General features: G+C 24.7%; 1 protein-coding gene across 1 annotated transcript in view; it reads left to right on the forward strand.

The window, feature by feature from the left end:
• Window positions 1-8,467: 8,467 nt before the first annotated feature.
• Window positions 8,468-19,039, forward strand: part of LOC129606026 (disintegrin and metalloproteinase domain-containing protein 10) — a 61,505-nt gene continuing 50,933 nt past the window's right edge. Inside the window, exons 1-3 of the mRNA XM_055516078.1 lie at window positions 8,468-8,522; window positions 11,800-11,996; window positions 12,873-13,131. Of these exons, the coding sequence (XP_055372053.1) occupies window positions 8,468-8,522; window positions 11,800-11,996; window positions 12,873-13,131 (511 nt within the window). The remainder of the gene's footprint in view (window positions 8,523-11,799; window positions 11,997-12,872; window positions 13,132-19,039) is intronic.

The following is a 19,039-nucleotide window of genomic DNA, read 5'->3' on the forward strand; positions in this document are numbered from 1 at the left end:
TGCAATTTGCATATACACTGTCAGTACTCACTTATCCGTCTTCATTTCGTCCATCAGTTATACTTATCTTTCAGTTATACACTCACATTCATATGCTTAAAGCCACTTATAACTTTTTCGGAAACGAGTTTGTGTCTCACTTAAATTAATATTTCAGTTTTCACTATGATTTTTAAGAAAATTTCATGGAAATTCTCAAAGTAAGAGAATGTACAAAATCCCAACTCTATGACTTTATTTTGTTGAATTGAAGTGTACTACTGCTTTTAACTCTTCCACACAAAAATAATTGAAGGACTAAGTAAAAAAAAAGATAGAACAAATGTAGCGAAAGATAAATAACAAAATATTTTTTTTTTCTTTCTTTAAACATTAACTATTCTCATCAAATAACATTTTACAGAAAGAGATGAAAAATGTTGAAAAAATAAAAAGATGGAAAAGGAAAAAGAAAATATTGTGAACGCGTTGAATGAACCCATAAATTTTGTTATTGTTCACGAATATGTTCTGAAAATTTTTTGTTTTTTTTTTTAATTTTTTCGATTTTCTCTCTTCTTTTCGTTTTCTCTGTGTTGCAGTCCTTTTTTTGCGGTTTTCTTTTTTATTTTTTTAAATATTAGTGACATTATTTGTTTTTCTTTATGGTTTCTCTTTCTTATGGTTTCATTCTATGTGTTCCTCCAGTGTGTAACAAAAGGAGATATTTTTTTTTTTGACAATCACTAAATAGTTTTTGATGTGACAAGAAATTTTAATATATGCAAAATATGCAAATTATGTGCAATGATTACATTTTAATGTTAAATAGTTTCTATTTTTCTTGAATTTAAAAAAAAAAGCAAAAGAATAAATAAGAAAAATGGAAAGTACTATTTAAACATTTGAAATAAATATTTGTTTAAGAAATCACAATGGAAGAAACAGTTTAAAAATTACTTATAAAATTTGAATAAAAAGAAAAATATTTGTCTTTGTTTTTGGAGCCCCAATGTCTTCTATATGAAAACTTCTTGTTAAAATCAAGAGAAAATTAAATTATTTTTGAAAAAAAAAAATTTAGTTAAGTATTTGGACAGAAATGATATTTGAAGTGAGGAAAATGAGTTTAAAATATTTTGATCTTTTACAGAATTTTAGAGTATGGAAACTTTTGTAAAAAGTAAATCCCTCAATAACACATATATTTATAACCAACCAAATTAAAATTCAACTGATCGCTTAAAAAAACTCCGACAAAAAATCAATTGTCGCCATTAATGAATTTTTCGATAAAATGTTATTCTCTTTACTTTTCTATAAAAGGGCTTGAATTCCTTAAAAATTATTTAGTTTAAGATTTCAGAAAATATTATATTAAAGTTATTTATTAACGAGAATAGGTAGGGTTGACAGTATCATCTTTAAAAGGTAGGGTTGACAGTGTCAGCTTTGTGATATTCGCACGATTGAGGGATTTTAAGAGTCGTATCATAATTGTCACGCTATTTTATCCGCCCTTCTTTTTTTATATACATATAGTGCTACTTAATACATACAATGACAATTACAACATAGACTCTTTAAAGATATTTACTGAAAAATAATAGCCATAAATTAAAAATTTTAAAATATAAAATTAACAAGACTCTCATTCTATTTTTTCTGTCAAAAAATAATGTTTGAGTGGTAAGTTCGAATTTTCTGAATGAACTTATAATTTGACCTCTTTTTCTCTGTGTTGTTTTTTTTTTCGTTTTCTTTTATTCTCTTGCGTGCTGTAAAATTACCAGCATATTTAAATAAAAAATTTAACATTTTTTAATAACAAACTCTCTCATATCTTTTCTTCTCCTGCTTCTCTCGTATCCTTTCCTTTCCTCTTCTATCTTTTCCTCTCTCCCGTCATTTCGCCTACCCTTTTAATTAAATTCTCTTTAAATACATTATAATACTTTAGAATTTCATTTTGAAAAAAAATATTAAATTAAACATAAAAAAAGAGAAAATAATAAAATGAATGAAAATAAACAAAAAGGATTTTTGTGTGTCTTTTTTAAATTTTAAAAAAACTTTCAACAAAAACAAAATTTTTTGTGCATATACAAACGATTACAACAATAGTTAGCGGTTAAAAACGAAAAAAAAATTATTTTATTTTATGGTAGAATTTTTAAATATTGTTTCGAGACTCGTTAAAAAACAATGCCTTTCATTTTTTTTTAATATTTTTTAATATTTCATTTTTAAGCTTCTGTAAATGGTTTTGTGGGGAATATTAGTTAAATAAAAAGAAAAAACAATAAAACAAATGAGTTCATTGACCGAAATTTACAAGAATAATTCTCTTTTTTAATAAAATGACAACGAGATTTAAATTTTAAACAAAGAAGAGTGAGAGAAAAGGATACAAACAGAAAATTATTAAAAAACAAAACGGATTATAAAATTATTGTCCTTTTTTTTTTTAAATATTCTGACAGTTTTGGAGGAATAAATGTTAAAATTTTATTAAAAAGACAAAATTTTATTCCATAAATAATTTCATTTTTAAAAATATTAATATTTATAAAATGCAAATCGTGGTCGAGATGCACTGTTGCCCCGCTGTACACATCTACAATGCAAATCAAATTAAACAGTTTTGAATTTCTTTGTCTTAAAATGAAAATTTTTAATTTAACTGATTAAATTTATGAGAAACCCACCCATTTATACACTTTTTTTATAATATTTGTAACAAAAACCACATTATGATTCTTATTAAATAAATTGAATGCATGATATCACAACAAATACCCAGTAATAAAATAGTAAAAAGCCTGATAAAATTTTGAATTTGTCATATTTCCATTACGAGTATTTATTGCAAAGTATAATTAAATTTCTCATGTTTGAAATTTACTATTGAAATTAGGCCGCTACATTGTTATACTTGATTGATTTTTTAGGAACATTTTTGCAATGAAATCTAGCAAATTCAAATGCATCCTATAGGAAATAAGTACATAAAAGAATTATTTAAGTCATACAAGAAAAAAAAACTAGATAAAATATAATTAAGAGTTGCTTGTAAATGGAACATTTATTTTTCATATGCAGAAATGTAAAAACCAATTTATAAATTACAAAATATGTTAAGAATGTCAAATTTATTTTCAAGTTGAAAATATTAAAGCTCAATTTGTCATAATAAAATGCCCTTAACTAATTCGTTTATTTTGGGTAATATTTGATATAGCAATTTGGTAATAAATGAGAACGATTTGTAAGAAAGTGTTAAATATAAAAAAAATTGTAGTACTCTCGAATTTAAGGTGACAAAATCTTCCCAAATAAAACAGAAATAATATGGGGAACATTTTTTCTTGTTTGGTAATTCCCCTTGAGTTATCCGGTCTCAAAATTAAAATGTTTAACAAATAACCATACAATTTTTTTGAATTTTTCCCTTTTCCTTCACAAATTAATTATTAAAATTGCAATGCCATCAATTTTTGCTTCTGATTTGACTCTGACTTAATTTAGCCAGGGTAATTCTGAAACTTATAAATTTATAAAAATAAATGAATTATAACTCAATAATTATTTTTATACTTTTTGATTTTTGAAAGATACCAACAATTTTATTTATGAACGACAGTGTTTTTGCGAATGGAATCTTTAGAATTCAAGACATTGCTAATTGTTAATTTAAAAAACAGTAAAATTAAGTTTAAGAGAGTTTATAATACAGTAAGAAAATATGTAAGAGAAATAAGAAATTCGAAATTATACAAACAATTTTACATATAAATTTATTGAAATGAATTAAACAGTATTTAAAATTAGAAACAAATGTAAAAGTTACAATGAACTGTCGAAATCGATCTAAAAACATTTAAGTAATAAAATGTTTATTGTTGAATTAGGTCGTAACAGCTTCAATTGTGTAAATTTTCCATAACATTCACCTTATTATTTAGTAAATGTTTACGTATGTATAACAAATTCGCACTGTATTTAAATGAACTTTTATAACAGTTTAATAAAATTTGTTCGGTAATAACAAATAAATTTACAAAATTTATTTTCGATTAATAATTTTAAAAATTTATTTATATTTTTTTGCAAAAAATTTCCTAAAAAATATTCTTTACATAAAAACGTCCCCAAAAACTTCCTCATGGAAAAAAATTTATTTAAAATTTTTAATTCAAAACAAAAAAAAAATATTTGTGTCAAATGTAAAATTTCGCGTGAAAATCAGATTTTTAATTTAAATTTTTTTTTATATTGAAAAATAAAAAAAAATCGAATAAAATTTTTCTCGTAAAACTTTTTATTTATTTGATTTTTTTTCCACAACATTTAAATTTATTTTCACCTTTCAAAGAAGAAGCCAGGGAGGGCGCTGAACTCAATTTAAAATAAAGAAAAAAAAAAATATAATCAACTACTTATTTTTCATTTTCAATAAAAAAAAACTTATCAACGCCATTTTTTTTCGTGTTTATTTTTTTTTTTACAAAAAACTTTTATAACTAACTTTGTAACTTGCTTTTTTTTCCTTCTGATTTTTTTTTTTATTTTTGTTTTTAACTCTTATGCTCCAATTACTTTTGTTTCATTTAGTCTGGATTCAAATCTTTAGTTTTTATTTAGTTTCGTTTTTTTTTTTCGGTGTTTCTTCTTTCCCCGTTTCATATAGAATATTTTTCTATTAACTTCAGTTCGTTACTTTTTATACAAAACGAAAAAAAAAGTTCAAAACAAATAACAAAAAAATTTTTTTTCAAAATGCAATAGCGAAATCCTATAAGTAAATTTACATAGGGAAAAAATAGCTATTGCAAATATTAAAAAAAAAAGGATCTAAAGAAAATTTACAGTTTGAATTTAACAAAAAAAAAAAATAATAATTCTATATGTACATAGGAGAGTAGCATAATTTTGCTATTTTAGTATATTAATCGTATATTTGGTTTATATTTGAAATTTAATGTCACAGAATATATATATACATGTATATAGTTGTGTTGACATTAAAATGAAAATAGATACATAAATATACGTAAGTTGTGTGTATGTGTCTATTTATGAATATTCAAGTAAATGTATGCTTACAATAGGACTACACAGCGAAACAAGTGACATAAAAAATTCTTTTTGTTCTATTGTTCTTCCAACTCTTTATTTTTTGTTTTTTTTTGTTTTTTTGCATATAAATGTATGTTTTTGCCCTGATAAAAGTTGTATTATTTTTGACCTATAATAGCATTGTATACAGTTAATATTAAATTACAATGACAGCAATAAAGTAAGTAATACATTCATATATATACGAATATGATGAGTAAATTGAGGACATCATATCTTAAGGACATTCTCTATATGTATGTGTATATATACAATTTCAATTTAAAATTTTTTAATTTTTATACAAACACACATTTATTGTTCAGTATAGTACTCGTATATTGAAAGATTAATAAAGATTCATGCATACATCAGTGATTCTATTTTATTTGTTTTTTATTAGAAATACATACATTGTAATTTTTCAATTTACTTGTACAGATTTATAAATTTTACTTAAATTGATTTCTTTATAAATACATGATATTTATGAGTGAGTATATGTGTATAATAAATTAAAAATTGAACATTGTATTTAATATTTTGTATTCATTTCATATTGATTATCGCAATTCTTTTGCATGATTCATACATGGTATAAAATAATATTGTTCATTTTTAGCACTTTTCCAAAAAATTTTTTGAAAAAAGTGCTTATTAGTTTCACTCTGTCCGTCCGTCCGTCCGTCCGTGGACACTTTTTTTGTTTACAAAACTTCTACACCCTTTAAGATAGAAAGCTGAAATTTCATACGTACATAGATCTTTACTAGAAACTTATTTCCGTAGAACAAAATTTTTACCTATCTCCCCCCCTCTAGAAGTTATACCCCCCCAAAACCCTAAAAATGACCTTTTTTAAATATTTGTTGCAATGAAACCATAAGCATTTTTGAAATTTTGCAAACGCAGAAAGGCAGTGGCTTGCTTTCCCTAGCGCGATATATTATAGTTAAACTTTAGAAAAACAAAATGGCCGTTCAAATTGACCGTTATCTAAAGTCCTTTTTTTCCAAATTTTTGATGTCGTTTTTCTCCTATAACCCAGCCTGTAGTAGCTTGAAATTTTAGGAGCTTTTAGACATTAACAAATAGTTCATTTCGTTGGAAGAATATTTTTTTCCATCTCCACCCCCTCTCACGTTATCACCTCTTGAAATTCGTAAAATTTGAATTTTTGACACCTTATATTTCCGAAACCGCAAGCTTTTCCAAATTTTTATAAACGCAAAAAGCTAACGGTAAATTCCATGAAATTAAAAAATATAATTATTTTTCTTAACTCACACAATTAACCCTTAAAATCGAGCATTATGTTAATCCCTTTTTATATTAATTTTTGCTTTATTTCAAACACTGCATATATGCGTCATCCAAAATATATGCAATTCTAGAAATAGTTTCGTTTATGATTGAAAATAATTTTAATAGTGTGGTGGATATACATAGACTGTATTTAAAAGCAGAATTTTCACTTGTTGAAGGGAAAAGTGCTACAATACAAACCATTGGTTTGACCCAACTTTATTAAATTGAAATTTTAAAATTTTTTGTAATAAATGGATATTATATATATATATACATACATATATGAAAACTATAATAACCTTTTTTCAATTACATTGTATAATTTCACTTTATTGCTAGTACATTTAATAATACAATATAGAAACAATGAAATTTGAAAAGAACAATAATAATTTATCAATTAAAAAATGCAATGTTATTGTAAGCTGTTCTATAATGTATTAAAGAGATATGATTTCAGAAATATGATTAATTTATACATAGAGAATGTAGTTACATTCACTATGTAGAGCAAGAAAATTACATAAATTATTTATGTGTACATATTTGAATTTCAAACTTATTGGAAGAGCTACTCATTGTATGGAACATTTCCTCTTTCCTAAGGAACATTCTAAGGAGAATTTGGTTCTGAATGAGAAATGTATGCTGCTACGGAGTAGTTTTTGTGCTTGATCTCTTGAATAGAATTTGTTGCTCTTGTATTCATATGTTACAACCCTGTTTGTACTCAATACTGAAAAGAAAGTTAAAATGAGTGAAACTTTGAATGAGGAAATATTTAAGATTTAAGAAATATTTTAGAGCACAATATTTCATTGTTTGAATTGCATAAATTGTCATAATTATACAAATAAAATCGATTTAATACTATTCTGTCCCATAAATGTCGAATAATGCTTATTTCAATAATTGAAGTCTTTATTTACAATTAAATGAATTAATGCTTTTAATAAATCATTTTTAGTATTAAACAACCGATGAATTTCAAAATCACAGAAAAGGAACATTTGTAAACTAAAGTGCCAATTCGCAAGTTTTTGGTGTTTGATATTATATTGGCGAAGAGAGTGTCTATTTCTATGTTCATTAATAAATTGTTAATTCCTGACAAATAATGCAACATATTTAATTACAAATCATCCAAAATTTGAAAAATTTAGTAAAATTCAATAAGTAATCAAAATATTTTCAAAAAATGTTACCATCTCTGTTCTATATTGATTACAAACAGTAATTAAAAAAAAAAACTTTTAATGCACACCACTGCATATTTTGTTCTAAATAAATGACATGAAAATGGAATTTACTGTACTTGAAAAACAACAGTAAAGTTCAACAATATCTTTTCCATACAAACACATACATATAAACATTGTATAGTTAACAGTTACTTATCTTTTTTGTCATATATGCGTCCTTTGTCTTCATATAGTTTTTTCTTTCTTGTTTTCTTTTTGCTATTCTTCCTTTTTGCTATCTGAAATACAAATAAACCTCTATATATATTTATTATTTAACTTTAATGGTAGTAAGTAATAACTGTTATTCAAAATTCATTTTTAAAATGTAAGTTAAATATACACAACTCCACATACATGCATTACATACTATCTTCGTAATAAAGAAAAATATTGAAATACTTGATACTCCATTCATAAAGGAAGGAAAACGAAAACAAAAAAAAAAAAAAGAAAAACCAAAAACTTTTTGACCCCCTTTTTATTCTTTGTAGGATAAGGATAAAATAAAAAAAAAATTTAAAAAAAGAGAAGGAAAATTGCAAGGCAAGTCGTCATCATCAAAGATATTTTTTTTTTCCTTTTTGTCTCTTTGTACAAATAAAATCGAAATAAAACAAAGAGAAAAAAAAATGAAATGGGAGAAATGAAGGCAAATACAAAAGTAAAGATGAAAATGAAAGGAAAGGAAAATTTCAGTTGCATTGCAATGCTTCAAACTGTTAAAAAATTAAATAAACTTGACGTACTCACATTCGTATATAAACATACTTTCCCTTCTTGTCTATTGATGGCGCTTTTTATCGGATATATTGTATAAAATGCAACATGGTGATGACGATGACAGTAACGATGATAATAAGAACGTTTTAAAAGGCAACACTGATTCTTCTTGTTCTTCTTTTAATTTAACTTCCTTTCATATTCTTTCTTTAATTTTCTTGTACTTTCGAATGCAAACTGTCTTTCAATGACTTGAAAAAAGGATTGAAAGCATTAATTTTATTTATAATAAAAAGATTGCTATTATTTGTTATGAAAAAATATTTGTTATCAACATACATACTTATATAGTTACATAAATATTGTACAGATTTGGCATATAATATCAGAATTCAGGTATATCTATAAATGTAAATTTGTATGATTGATGCAAATGTTATACTTTTGATTAATTTGGGACCAGTTTTCGTACAACGATTTTAAATTTAATTTAAAAAAAATATCATATACTATTTGTACATAGAATCATAGGGGGTTTCCGAACAATGAAAAAATTACATTGTAAATCTTTGTTCTATACACACAAATGCAAATATCTCCATTTGCCATTGTTATATTTTATATGGTATAGAGTTTAAATATCTAGTATAATCGGTGAAAACGTGAATTTAATCAATTTTAGTTGGTATTGTAAAATTATTGTAAAATTGAGTATGCTCATATTTATTTTTAACGATAAGTTTCTCAATAGTCCAAAGTTTCTCAATAGCCCAACTTTCTTAAATTGTTTAAGAAAGTAGAGCTACAAAAATTGTCTTTTAAAAATTAACTTATACTATAGCGCCACAAAATATTTCCATTATTGCAAACTAGATTTTATGTTTGTTATTTTAAGTGTAATTACAACCACTAAGTGTCCTGACAAGTAACAGAAAGAATTTTTGTCCTATGTGTTTGTCATCTTTCCTAAAATCACGTTTATTCAATTCTATTTTCTTTATTTAATGAAAAATAAAATTTAAAGCAAATGTTCAAAAGATAGAAGCAGCAATAAAATCTGATTTAAGTTGTCCAGTACATAAGAAATCGCCTTCTTTAAATGAATTTTTAAAAATATAGCAATAAAATTAAGAGAATAAACGGAAGAGAATTACGTATGAATTTGCAATAGTTGCCACATATTTAATTTTATTTTATTGTTTTAATAAAATTTACACATTTATTTTAAAATGTCAGATTTCTAAAACGCAATTTCTTCGACACTATGAATTTTATGACTTCTTTGAAGACAAAAAGTTTTCATTTAAAAATACGCCTATACATGCCTTAATTTGACCAGGAGTTTAATTATACCAGTATGTCGTACATACAATTTTATATATTACCTTTCTGTTTAATACTCTTCCGAATAGCCCACAACTGGCAAGGTATAACGGTGTTTTATTACTACAAATATTTCAATATGTTGTATTATTAATAAAGTTAAATAAATAAATAACTCTTCCTAAATCTATGCAATAAATTATAAACTAGTATTTGCAATTGATCTGCAATGGTTTTAATTCTTTAGTTTTGAGAACAAAAAATTCTAATTACAAGCTTGATTTGTTAAAAGAAAATTTACAATTTTATGTTAAATTTAAAATACTACGAACTTTTAATATTAACCTATGAACAGTGTTTCAGTATAAACGTAATTTTCTCCTATTTTAACTAAACTTGCAATTCATTAATATACACAGACATAAAATATTATGTTTCTCCTTTTATTAATTTAGGACATCTTAGTGTTGTTTAATTACCTTGCAGAACTACTAGACTTTACTAGAATACCAATTTTTGTTACGAAAAATTCTAATAAACACCAATATAACAAATATTCAATTCTCTATTCCAAAGGAAAAAAAAATAAAGAAAATCAAAAAGATTTTATTAAATTTCATTCGCAATAAACGCGATTTTTTCCTCCTTTGTTATACTTGTATTCTAAATGAAAAAAAGAAAAGAAAATTCCACCCTAAAGTACAAGAGATGTGAAAAAAGAAAAAGCAAAAATTGATCATAATAATTAAAAAATTCCAACAAATAGGACAGGAAAAGGTAAAAATAAAGTTGGAATACAAAGTACAGAGAAAATTTTATTGAAAGACCATAATTCTGTTTTTTTTTTTGCTGTTTTTACTTTATTTTTGCCTGTGGAAAACTTTTGGCTTTACAAAGCATTTTAATATGAAAAACTCAAAAATATTTTCAACTTTATCTCTAGTATTCTTAAAATCTTTTGTTGAAAATTTTTGTTAGGTAAAATAGAAAAAAAAAAGAAAATTTCAAAAGAAAAAAAATTCTAAAAAATTAAATAAAAAATTTTTCTACAGGTTTTCCTTTTTTTTTTTGTTTATAGACAAAGATTTGAAATTTAATTATAAACAGCAAAGAATTTAAATTTATTAAGTGTGTGAACATTAAAAACTGCTCTAATTCTAATTCATTAAAATGTATAAGCGAACCCTTGTATATATCCAAGTTCAGTTTTTTGTTTTGAATTTTTTAAAATTTCATAATATTTTGTACAATATTTTATTTGGTTTTAATTAAATTGATTTTAAACTAACTTTCTAGTCGGTATTTTTAAATTAAAACGAGCTGCTTTAATAATTAATTGTTGTCCAAATTTAATTAAAACCTTAAATATAATATTATTGAAGACGAAGAATTTCTTTGTCGATTAAAATTGTTCTCAAATCATTGTTCTCAAAGCATTGAGACTCTAGTTTTATATTGTTTTATTGATAAAAATCTAAATTGAAACTACTAGTGATAAAATAATGTACTGAATCATATGACACCTCTTAAATTTATTAAATTGTAAGCGCGTAACATAACTCGTTTTACGTTTTATTTGCGAACGTAAATTAGCAAACACAAAATTTCTATATAGTAAAATTATTCCTGGGTTATTCGTTCTTCTCCACGTTATACCCACATTTTATAAATTAGATCAAATAAATTATCTTAAATACTAAAGTAATTTAAGCAATGTTAATTTATAATTTGACAAATTTAACATTGTTACCTTATTACAATCATATTATAATTACAGTTAGTAATATATTAGTTAACAGAATGCATACATTTATAATATAATGTTAACATGGAACATACTAACATTATACATTAATCTTAATTTCGCTCAATTCGAATATTAGGAGTAGTAAAAACACTTTAAAAATGTATCAAATATTAATAACAATCTTGTTTGATGCAACCTTAACATTTATTCATGTATCAGCTCAGAGAGTAAATGTGTTAAGCAAATATTCATTGACATGTTTACTACATTATATAAAATTATAAATATTAGCTACTCATTATAATTTATTTATGATGAAATAATTAATGTAATACTTTTATTTTTTTTTTTTAATTTCAGGTTTAAATCGCCTCAATGAATACATATCGCATTATGAAACACTTAGTTACGATCATGAACATATACACACTAGTCATATGAGGGCTAAACGATCAGTGACCAAAGATCATTATATTAATTTAAAATTAAATGCACATGGAAGAAATTTCCATCTTAGAATAAAACGTGATTTAGAAACATTTAGTGATAAGTTAGAGGTAAGTTATTAAAAAAATTTCAAAGAAAATTCTTTTTTCAATTTCTATACAATAATATAATAAATTTAGATTTTGATTATAATAGTATATTTGTAGAATATAAGTCGTAATGCAGTTAACTGCATGAAGGTCATAATTATATTTGAATAAGTCAACTTGAATTTTTACTTCAAAAAATTTATTTAATGGGCTCTATTTAGAGTTTTTATTTTTATATTAAAAATATGAGTACTGTATGTAAAATTTTCCTAACATTACAGTTAATGTCTCTAACATAATTAATAATTGACCTGGACTTCAATTAATATTAATGTTTATTTAACGTAAGAGAGGGTTAAAAGAGCTATTCATTTGGCATCATAATATTGGTGTACTTTAAAACAAAGCCAAAAAAAAAATTTTGACCTCATTACGAGTTACGATATCTTCATATTTTTACAAATAATCATTAAAATCTAGAGAATTTAATATTAAAATAATCCAATTTAATCAAAAAATATTTAACAATTTAAGGACAACATTAAATTCCTAAAGACTAAGCAAAATTTTGTATTTTCTTTGTAATTGCTTCATATTTATTGGAAACAAAATGTAAAAAATAATTTTCTCTATTTGATAATTACACTTCCAATACAAAACTAAAAAAAAAGAGCAATAAATATATTTCACAGTATAATTCAATTAACCCCTATTCTCACCCACATAAATTTTATTATAGTTATATGATAATAAAATGTACCCATATATAAAATAATAAAAATTATATAAGTAAATAAAATTTTATTAATATTATTATTACTATTATTCTTTTTTATATCATTCTCATTTTCTTTTATTTATATCTTCTTCTTTTCTGTTTTTTTTCTATTATAATAGGTCCACAGTACTAATGGTCCAATAAATGTGGACACATCCCATATATATGAGGGCCATGTGATAGGTGAAAAAAATAGTCGAGTATTCGGTTCAATAATTAATGGTGTATTTGAGGGTAAAGTGATAACAAATAAAGATTCATATTATATTGAAAATGCTAAGCATTATTTTCCAAATCATACGTACAAAACGGAAGGTTTTCATTCTGTAATTTATAATGAAAAACATGTTGAAGATCCTTATAAGGATGTGAGAGAAGGTAAGATTATTATATTTAATTATTTTTATTTATATTTTCATATATTTACATTTGTATTTAGATATTTTTATATAATTATTTTAATAAATTTAATATGAAATGGAATGTAAAAATTTTTAAGATAATTTTAGTAATTTCAGCAATTCTGTTAGAATTTTGAATACTTATTTGAATTTGAATTAATATGAAATTTTCCTTTAATGATAATTGTTATATAATTAAATACAATTTATTAAAAATTTACGAAATTTTTAGATAGAACCATAAAAAAACTCAGTGGCTTCAAGCACAAACGACTTAAGTCTGTTTTAGTGATTTCGAGATAAATGCATTTTAAACTTTAAATTAAATTTTGAAAAAAGTTGTAAAGTTTTTTGAACCAATTTTTTTTTTGATTGAAAGATAATTAAAAAAGGAAGCGATTAACTCACAATCTGAAGTAAAACAACTAATAGTATTCTCATAATTATGAAAAAAGTGAGATAGGCGGTTATACAAAATTTATAAAAAGCACTTTGCAAAGCATAACTCGACTTAGGCGATTTGTGAAAAATTACTTTTGTATTTTCGTCAAACTTAAGTCGACTTAAGCTGTTGTTGCAAAACTGAAAATATGGTTTTAGGTGACTTAAGTTATATTGAAAAGGGAAGAAATATGTGTATTATTTTTACGTTATTTGATTTTTCACTCTTTTTTCAAATCATTGTCATTAAAAACATAAATTGAGGTAAAAAATGAATAAACTTCAAGTAAAAATTATTTCTAAAAGTTTAAAAATAATTTTTTCATTAAATTTAAGAAAGGTGACAGTATCTTTTATTCTCTCTCGGATTCTCCAACTAAATATGGATGAGTATCTGCTAAATCTCCAGTCTTAATCTTTTTGTAAAATTTGTGAACCAAAGGATCAATAAATTGCATCAAGTACTCTAAGTTTTTCTTTTTTTGGACTAATTTTCTCTTCTTCTTCAATTCGAAGTATATCTTGAAAATCTAACTAATTAACACCTCGTCTTAAAATATAAAAAATCTTTGTATAAACTGTTCTTGTAAAATATTTTTGGAAGTCAATTTTTTGAAATCTGTGGTGCGACTCTTTCCACTTAAGAGAATTTCAAAAGGTAATTCAATTACAAAAAGGCTTCATTGTGCAACGGATCTGACAAAGTTGTTACATTATTGTAAAAATGAGCACATAAAGTAATCTCTAAAATGAGTTTATGAGTTTTGTGTTTGTTATTTTATTATGTCCATATGACTTTCTTACTTGTTCATAATGATACTAAATGCGAATTAATTAAAATTTTTAAATCGAAAGCAAACTGAAATCGAGTGTGAGTCATTACAACTACTGTAATGAAAAGTCAAATTTGATAGTGAACTCGAACTCGTATAGAAAATAATAATTCGATACTTGTGACAATTAAATCTTGGAGACGTATTATTAATAGACATATAGAGAATGGTTTGTGAGTCAGTTTTTCTCTAAGTTCTGCCCTAAAAAGTATATAGATCTCTGTAAAAAGTTGTGGCAAAGTAAATTGGTTCGGAATTTGCTCTCCTATCATAGAGTATATAAGTATTTGATTATCAAATAAACAAAGAATATTGTAAGTTTGCTCGACATTTTTATTTTAGCTGTCAGCATTTACTTTTCAATTAACACTCCATACAAATTGACCACGAGTCAGTTTCGAGCGTTCATGTACTTGAGTGCATTCAGGAAGCCCGGTCGCGAAAGATTAAGCGAATTTTTCTTCGGCAAATTGTAAAAGGATTTTTCTTAAAAGAATAAAAGCAGAAAGCCTTTCATATTTTTTTATCTCTACAAATATGTTCACATGCCCAATAGGACCCGAAAACTTGCTTTTGAATGTTGTCAATTTTAAAATCAGGATCGTTAATACAGTCCCAACGACCAAAGTCAATTGCGGTTTTCAAAACTGTATTAACTTCGGTTTTCAAAGTAAGATCTGTTGATGCTTGTTTATTTACTATAGGACCAGTTTCGCTAATTTCTATGCTTTAAAACACTTTGAATCCGTTATGTTAGTTTCAAATGTATTGCAATACCTATAATATCCGCCACAATCATCTCAGCTCTCCTAGCAAGTTCCAAATTTTTTAACGTACATTTATTAAGCGTGAATAAAGTTTATATTGGATAATTTTTGCATTATTTAACAATTTCCAACATCAGCACATTTAAAAACAATAATAAATAACTGTCTTTGTAAAAAATACTTCCTTCGAAATAACAAAAATATCATAAATATTTGAAAATTGAAGAAATTTGATCTCACGGAAATAAGTAATAAAAAGTATAGCAAAATATTGTTATTCCCAGATGTACCAGTTTTATTTATTGAAAACCCTTGCAAATTACAATAATTTGAATTTTCTAACAAAATGTGTTTTACTAGTTTATAATAAAAATATTGCTTTGTAGTACAATAATTAGAATGAAAACTCTTGTTAAACACAAAAATTTTATCTTCCTAATAACATGTGTTTTACAAGGGCGTAATAAGACAACACTTTGTTTAATAATACAATTATGTTAGACCACAAAGGCAAAACAATCTACCATCAGGTAGCTAGCCACGTGTCATTTTAACATGGGAACTCCGTCAATTGAAAAAAACATTTGTCGCAGGTAAATCACGAAATGACCTACAAGATTATTATTGTTAAATAAAAAAATTCAAATCTTAAACATGGGATATTTGGGTAATTAGAGCATTAATAATGCAGGTAACTTCTGCAGATGTTTTATATTTTGTGTTAAAAAATACAACTATCTTACTTGTCGCTGAATATAAGATTTAATTTTAACTATAGTGAACAAGTTTTAAACCATGGACATAAAGTACCTACACTATATATCACATAAAATAATATGTTAAGCGTTATAAAATATTTTTTATTATAAAAAACTAAAAAATATTCTATACTGATCATGTATTATTTCCAACACTAAACGCTTAACTTTGGTTTTTGGTTCTTATTTGCACGCGTTATAAAAACCTAACTCAACATAAGAAGCCTTTTGGAATATAATTGCATTTGCAATAATCGCCTAACTCGAGATGAGTTTAAAAAACCACCAATTATTATTTTACACAAATCGCTTATGTCGAGTTAGTATTTAAAAAAAATCAAAATTAATTTTGCAACAAAAGCCTAACTCGAGATAAGCGGTTGTAAAAATTCATACAAATAAAAAAAAATGTCACTAATTTTGATTTGCAACAATAGCCTATCTCGAAATAAGTGGTTTGTCAAAAACATAAAAAAGATGTTTTCTGCTCCTAACTCGAAATAGGCGGTTAGTGCAAGTGCACATAGCTACCATTTCGAGTTAGGTCATGTGTGAATTCGACAATAACTCCGGCTACAACAGTCGTAGAACCACCAAATTTTGTGAGCATATGAAACTCAAAGCGGAGAATTCGCTGGTAAACATATCTCATTTTTGTCTTAACTCGAGTTAGGCGGTTTGTGTTTGAGGCCACTGAACTATTTCCTAATTATAATTGCTTATGTCTTTGATAATGTAACGAAATTCAGTTCCGAATTTGTTTGAGTTTTAGAACAAAAGTTTTTCGAGTTAAGTAGCAATATTTGAAAAGCAATGTTTTAGAAAAAGTTTTAGTGCTATCATTATTTGGAGAGAATAGAAAAACCTTGCGTTTTTTACAATTTCGAAAAAACTTTTTTGAAATTTTTAGTGTCCCCAATTAATGTAAACGAAGCATTGTTTCGTGAAATTTACGACGAATATAACCGAACCGTAAAATTGTTTCATGGAATCTAGATAAATTAAGAAAAAATAAATTTAAAACCTCGCAATTTCGAAATACTAGTAATAATTTTTGAAAAACTGTTATTTTGTTTTCTAATTTTCTACTATAGTTTTCGAGGTTTTGTTGTTTTATCAGTTGAATTTTTAATTGAAAAGAAAATTATGAAAATTAATTCTCTTTAGAAAAGTGATTGAATATTTTAATATTTGAACAATACTTTTTGAGAAAGAATTAAAAAATAAATTTGGGACATGGAAACTAAACATAAGAATCAGAATTTTGCATTACAAGGGTATGTAAACTCTCATACATACGAATATTTTCAAGAAATTTAAGAAATAAAAATATAATATGGGTTTGGTAGCATCTCGAATGCTAGGAGTTAAAAATTAAAGTCTTCTTTGACAGAATTTCAGTATAATCAAATAGAACCCTAGCTCGGGTCCACAATATTGTAAGAAGGTTCACATGTTGTTCAGTATTACTAAAAAAAATTGAATAAGTGATCTATTGATAAGTATAGGGTATACTTAAGGCTTATCATATTTAAAAATAATAACAGAGATTTATTTTAACAAAAGCCAACACTTATTCATTAAGTTTTCGAAAAGAGTTAATTTCGAAAATTAAAATTAATTTTAAATATATTGTATGTATGTATGAGCATATAACAGTGAAATGAGTACATATATACTTACTTGTTTCACAATTAAAGTTAAGAGCATAATAAATTTAAGTTGAAAAAAAACCCAAACAAAGAAAAAAAAAAATTTTTTTTTTAAGGAAAATTTAAATAAGTACTTGTACATAGTAGCTACTCTTTTTTTGTTCCCTTTATTTCGTTTGTTAACATTAATTACATTAACCGATGCAGAAAATAAAATAACGCCTCTTTAAATTTCAGAACAAATTAATTTTTAACATGCTATCGTGAATTTATGTACTTGTTATATTATACACTATAAAGTAGGTTTACCTACTTTTACTTCATGTTTACATACACGTGTTTATGTATATATGTATACGTTTTATTTTTGGTAAATCCTGTAAAAATTTTCCTTTTACCATTATTTCTGTTCAATTTTGTTTATATTACCAATGTAATAATAATGTAGCATTTTATGTTGGTATTTTGGTAAATATATAACAGTTCATGTGAACAGTTTTTATATGTGGTACATGTATATTATGTTAAGGATATATATATATATATATATTTTGTTACCTTGAGTCCGAATGTAGGCCAAAAACAGGAAAAGTTATCAACAAATGTTTCATGTTATCGATTTTTTTTATTTTGTTATTGTTATTTTTTTTTTCTGTTTGTTTCTCTTTTCAACAATATACAAGTGCACATATTTTTTATTTCCTTGTTATTATTATTAAATGAAATTTATATGCTGCACTAGATAAAAATGAAATACTCTCCTCTCCTTTTTAGCATATTAAAAAAAATCAAAAATATTGGAAAAAAATGTGCATTTTCCTTTACTCAACTCGTCGTTCTATCCGTTTTTCCTTCCTTGCAAGGGTTTATAAAGCATATCAAAATTTACAATTTAGTTTCTTATTTTTTCGAAGCTGTTATATATTCCAGATTTGTACAAAAGCAAAATTCGTCAGTATTAATAATTTTCTCATCAAACCTGAAAATTATTTATAGTAGCTTATTTAATTAACCAACCGTTCAATTAGACCATAATGTTAATGCTTCATTTGATTTTTGTTCACATCCTGAAGGTATGCAATAATTGTATCATAACATGAATTTGTCATCCGGTTAATAATAATTCACAGATTTTTTTTTAAATAATAAATATGCGTACCATACTCGTTAAAGAGATATAGATAAGAGATTATAAGAATTAATAATAAAGATAAACAACTACACATTGTATTGGCAATTAGTGATATCATTAGTTCAATAGGCACAATACCTATTTATATATTTTTGTGATTGTGTGTTTCGAATAGAAGATTGTATATAGCAATCTCATGGAAACAAATATACTTAGTAAATAAGTAAATTACTGCAAAGCAATGTGAAGAACAATTTACCGGTAAATTCTTCATATCTCTGTAGCCCAGTTGGTAAAGCGTT

Source organism: Condylostylus longicornis, unplaced genomic scaffold, assembly GCF_029603195.1.
Source record: "Condylostylus longicornis isolate FDR11 unplaced genomic scaffold, ASM2960319v2 ptg000017l, whole genome shotgun sequence".
NCBI lineage: Eukaryota > Metazoa > Arthropoda > Insecta > Diptera > Dolichopodidae > Condylostylus > Condylostylus longicornis.